Source organism: Pangasianodon hypophthalmus, chromosome 27 (genome assembly GCF_027358585.1).
Source record: "Pangasianodon hypophthalmus isolate fPanHyp1 chromosome 27, fPanHyp1.pri, whole genome shotgun sequence".
Taxonomy (NCBI): Eukaryota; Metazoa; Chordata; class Actinopteri; order Siluriformes; family Pangasiidae; genus Pangasianodon; species Pangasianodon hypophthalmus.
Genome location: NC_069736.1, coordinates 10,325,259 through 10,330,610, shown reverse-complemented (window position 1 = coordinate 10,330,610; position 5,352 = coordinate 10,325,259). Strand labels below are relative to the sequence as shown.

The 5,352-nt window shown below is 36.8% G+C and overlaps 1 protein-coding gene across 1 annotated transcript; it reads left to right on the top strand.

Moving 5' to 3' along the window:
* Positions 1-1,985: 1,985 nt before the first annotated feature.
* Positions 1,986-5,148, top strand: m17 (IL-6 subfamily cytokine M17). Its single transcript, XM_026922014.3, has 3 exons — positions 1,986-2,268; positions 2,601-2,749; positions 3,580-5,148. The coding sequence occupies exons 1-3, from the start codon at positions 2,211-2,213 to the stop codon at positions 4,066-4,068; spliced, it is 696 nt and encodes a 231-aa protein (XP_026777815.1). The 5' UTR covers positions 1,986-2,210; the 3' UTR covers positions 4,069-5,148.
* The last annotated feature ends 204 nt before the right edge of the window (positions 5,149-5,352 follow it).

Genomic DNA, 5,352 nt, shown 5'->3' with positions numbered 1-5,352 from the left:
TTGGGCTTGCATGGCTGCTTCTGGAATGGGCTCATTAATCTTTATTGATGACGTAACTCATGATGGTAGCAGCAGAATGAATTCAGAAGTCTACAGGAACATTCTGTCTGCCAATTTACAGAGAAATACATTCAGACTAATTGGAAGGAACTTCATCATGCAGCAAGACAATGATCCAAAACACACTGCCAATATAACAAAGGACTTCACCAAGGGAAAAAAGTGGATGGTTTTAGACTGGTCAAGTCAATCACCAGACCTCAACCTAAATGAACATGCATTTCACCCCCTGAAGAGAAGACTGAAGGGAGAAACTCCCCAAAACACACAACACCTGAAAGAAGCTACAGTACAAGCCTGGAAAAGCATCACAAAAGAAGAATGCAACAGTTTGGTGATGTCTGTGGGTTGCCGGATTGATGCATTGCAAGCAAGGTATATGCAACCAAATATTAAGTGTTATTTACTTTAATTTACTTTAAAGACTATCCTATACTTTTGCTCAACTGCTTTAAGTTGTTCAACACATCTGGGTATAAATCTCAGAAAATGAAATCTGAAATTCTGAAAATCTATCGTCTCATATTCATCTTTTAATCTCAAACCCAAATATTTTCAGTGTATATTAAAAACAAAACAATTGGCCTTGCTGTTCCAATACTTTCTGACTATATATGAATTTATATGGAGGGAAAGGAATTATTTATTTGATTGATTTGATTTATTTTACATGCTGTTTTTTCTTGATGTCTCTGTTAGCTTCTTGTACAAATCCTTAGACAAACCTGGAAAGTACCATGGCCTGGAGTTGAGCTGCTCTTGTTGGTTTTACCTGCGTTTTGCTGAGAAGACACAAGAGTTCCCCTCCATACACACGATTTGTCTGTTGACCACAGCAACCTCAGACTTGGCATGAAGCTCAGCTTTGCATGAAATGAAATCTGTTGGTGCAAATGTCACTCTAATTCACCAGAAATAGCAGTGAAAACATTGTTTTTGTCTAAACTGTAAGCAGGCTTCAGTTATGCTTTTAGCCTGGGGGTTTCCCATGTGGCTATAAAGTGAAATTCCACAAGCTTACCTGAGTTTTATATATTTTAATTCACTCTTTATGTGTTAATAGTATTTATCATGCAGAAAAAAATTATACTAATGATGCATTCTATCCAGGGCAATAAGAGGTCTAAAAAATCAAACATAAAGCAAGACCACTCAACTTCCTTCCACATAATTCCTCTAGTGTCAATGGTTTCAAAGCATTTGCGTCATATTTTAAAAAAACATTAATGAAAGATGGTTATTGAGAAACTGCTGCAAGGCAGCTTCCTGTTGATCAAAAAAAAAAAATTTATGCTCGGGAATTCAGAAAACATGACATTACAGATATTCCATAGCCTGATGATTCCAACCTTTCACAGTTTAAGAGTTCAAGAGTATGGCATAATTTTTGTTAATACATTTTGTTTACGTAATATTATCTCAGTCAAAGCCAAATACACTCATTCTGCACCTCTCTTGGAATGACTTACTGTAGTAAATATTACAGTGAAAGAATAAAATGTGGAAAACCACCAGTTGAGAGTGAAGAGAGATAAAATAGCATGAGCAGCCATTGCTGCAAGATTGATGTGCTTTCTCCCCCTCACATACATTCACAGAGCATCTTACAACCTCATGACAGTACAGACAGATTCAAATTGCACTGTATATATGTAAATAGTGAACTGTTGTATTCAGCTACAAAAGGGCTCAATCATATATTCAACATCGTTCTTACCAAGATCTATATTGCCCAGTTGAACTTGACTTGAAAGTATACAGTGAACACTGCAAACTAAATATATCATCCCACTTACAAGCTGAACATATTCCTATCATATGAAGTACATATGAAAACACACCCTCATAATAATGTATCCAGTTTGTGTAGTGTATTCAATTAGCATATATGCATTAGTGTATATATTAGTATAAAAGGTGTAAAATGTTTAAAAGCGTGCAAAAGTTGGCAGTAACTTCAGGAGGCTGGAGCATTACACATAATGCATGTGATGCAAAAGCAAGAAGAAGAAGAAAAAAATTCTGGGAAATCTTGTTGTCTCACAAGGCTGGCTGCGTCATTTCCTTCGATGACAAATGTGTGGTTTCAGGTCTTTAAAATGTTATGCCGGCTGCGACCATGAGTAGTTTCAACCTCTTTGCATGGAGAAATGAATGGTCATGATAGGAACATGTTTTGGCAGGGCCACAGACCACAATCAACATCTAGTAAGTAGAACAACTACACGATGGCACAAAACTACTGCAGACACACTTTAACATAACAGTTGAATGGACAATTAATTTTTTTAATCTAACGAAACAATGACCAAATATATTACTAATGTTAATGAATGAGAGTCATTAAATTTACTTACTGTACATTGAAGAGATGTGGGTGCTCTGGTAGTTCACTAAATAATGGTTATGAAAGTGATAAGTCTACCAATAGATGTTAATGTTACTTATTTTGCTCAATTATGTACACCAATACTTCTGTGTTTTGCTCTAGTGTTCATGGGAATTAAACTTAATCCTGATGTTTCTTCTATACTTCCTAGAGATCTTCCTCTCCCTTGTCCTGTTAACTGTCATTGAGTTAGTGAACACAAAAGTTCCATGCAACGAGAACTGTAATAAAACTATTCACAAAGGTGTGAAGCTCAGCAGGTTAATGAAGAGGAACACTGCAGAACTAATAAAGACATATGTAAGTATATTTTCAATCTGATGCCTTAAACACATTCATGTTCATACATTTAGGTGAACAGTTATGTTTAGCATACAGCATGAAGATGTAGACTGGTGTTCTAATCCTAATATGGTCAAATGCTGTCAGTTTGTGTATCATGACTGACAAGATAATGCCTCCCATTCATAAACTCATGTGTAACATTTGTAGGTGTCTGTGGGTGTTGGTAGGACCATAAATAGCTATGACAGTATACAGCACTGGGTCGGTTTCCGCAACACAAACTGTGTAGTCTAGTACTTGGAATAGGATGAAATGGGGAACTATCACTCACACATTTAGTCTAGAATTGGCTGTAATAGATATAAATATATATGTCTATAGATATAAACAATGTTAATACCACCTGAAAGTGTGTTAGTATTTTGGTATATTCTGGTTAATTTAGTGGAAGATGTGGAATCAGAACCAACTGCTTGTTTGCCATCAGTTCACTTGCAATTTGTGTTTATGGATCAGGTCAATTTTAAACTAGCTAGCGAAATTTCAATTCCTTGCTGCAGTTGTCCTGATGCAGCTCATCAGTTAAGGTAAAACAAGTGTGATGAGGAATTGAAAAGGCAATTGAAAAAGTCGTACAATCAAGACAGGCATTTATTTTGAGAATGCTGATTTGTATGTAATACTCTTTATGTTATGTTACATTTAGCGAAGAGGAGTAATAACATAGGAAAATCTGCTGATCACAGTTCCAAGCAAATATGATGTGGATACAATTTTACTGATGTCACAGTGTCAAAAATGGCCAAAGTCCAAAGTTAATAAACTATTTATGGTCTCTCATCCAGCAAGCCAATGAGGGAGACTTTGCAAAGCAGTTCTGCAAAATGCAGATGGACAACGTTCCGACATCGAGCATCTCAGGACAAACTTCGTCTGATCGCATGTTGAACGTTTACACACGTATAAAGGAGTTCCAGCCTCACATAAAGAAAGTTTTGGAGCAGCAAACAGACTTGCTGCCTCCTCAGAGCTCTTTGCTTAATAGCCTGGAAGAGACTTTGCAAAGAACTGGCCACCTCGCCCACAAGGTGGACTGCATTCTGCAGATCTTGCAGCCCAATATTCCCGTACCCGAGCCAGCAGCCGGACCCACCGGAATTCCCCTGCCTCAAAATGTGTTTCAGCAGAAGGTCTATGGGTGTGTCGTCCTGACTCGGCTCAATGAGTTCCTCTCGAGAGTCGTCGATGAACTGAGGTCACTCAAGGGTAGCATGTGTGTAAAAAAAAGGAACTATGGTGATGTCATAGAACTAGTGGACAATGATTTGAAATGATTCGTCTTTGAGGTTTGACTGGTATATTTATTAATTATTTATTTTTCACATACAGTAAATATAAGAAAATAGCCCTGAGAACTGGGACATATATTTGATAGATATATCTGCATAAGTATTTATTCCATTAATTTATTGTTATGTCATAATTAATTAATGTATTACTTTGATGCACAAATGTTCCTAAATGACTATAAGTTATACCTCTTAATTTTGCAGCATTCCATTTTTTGGCAGTGAAGGAAAATATTATTTTTTTTATCAAAGGGTGACTGCGGGTCTGAGAGTTTACTTCAACAAATCAACCAATGTTCTTAGCAAGTATTTGCTGGCATTAAGCCAGACTTAAGTTAGCTGTGTCATATTGTATGTGTTATTCCTCTGTACACAGACAGATCAGACCCAGTGTTGCACTTTGACCCAGATTAAGATTTCTTGCCACTGAGGGTCATGTGTATTGTCTTAGATGACGATGATTGACTGCTCAGGAATTCACAAAGATTGTGACATAAGCTGTTAGCCATATTGGCTTTTGTGGTATGTGCTTGCCTGGCTTGAATAAACTAATGGATGGAGCTGGTGCATTTGGGCTGCTGTCTGAGCCATCTGAGACGTGTTGAAACAGGTTTAGTAGACAGGAAGTGAAAGAGACTGTGATATCAGCCCTTAATGACGCATTCAGCTAAACACATCAGATAGGAAAGAAAAAACACTGACTAGCCGTCGCCCCTGTCACAAGATGGGTGTCTGAGAGTTTGTGTGTGTGTGTGTCAGATAAGTTTAAGCCACTGTTTACAAGGCTAGGATAAGAAGACGTACTCATTCTTGTGAAATATTTTGCTCAGTTCTGATATTGAAATGCCCTAATGCTATGATGCTTTTACAAATCATTTATACTTCAAATTACTATTTGAGCAATTAATGTATATACTGACATCTATAAATACAACTGCCAATACAAACACACATATATGCTTGTTTGGCTTTTTTCTACACTAAGTAACATGGGCATTAGAAATCAGATAGCTCATTGCTCTTTTTCATTTTAGATTAAATAATGATAAGTTTGTATCAAATTAGTTTACTCTTCACCCAGTGTGCAACTACAGTATGTGATATTGAGATCCCAAAGCATAACACAGTGGACAAAACCATTGCTGTCAAAGCTGTAGTCAAGCTATAAGAATCAGTGTTTACTAGTTATTCTGTATTAACATGCCGATTGGGCACTGTGGTTAAAGGAACAAATATATAGGAAGTGGCACCAAAATATAATACCCTTTT

What these genes read in the sequence shown, in the direction of transcription:
- m17 (XM_026922014.3), top strand. Translation starts at nt 2,211, where the DNA reads ATGAATGGTCATGATAGGAACATGTTTTGGCAGGGCCACAGACCACAA. An exon ending in CAGACCACAATCAACATCTA is followed by an intron (nt 2,269 to 2,600) that starts GTAAGTAGAACA and finishes TATACTTCCTAG; the next exon opens with AGATCTTCCTCTCCCTTGTC. An exon ending in CAGAACTAATAAAGACATAT is followed by an intron (nt 2,750 to 3,579) that starts GTAAGTATATTT and finishes TCTCTCATCCAG; the next exon opens with CAAGCCAATGAGGGAGACTT.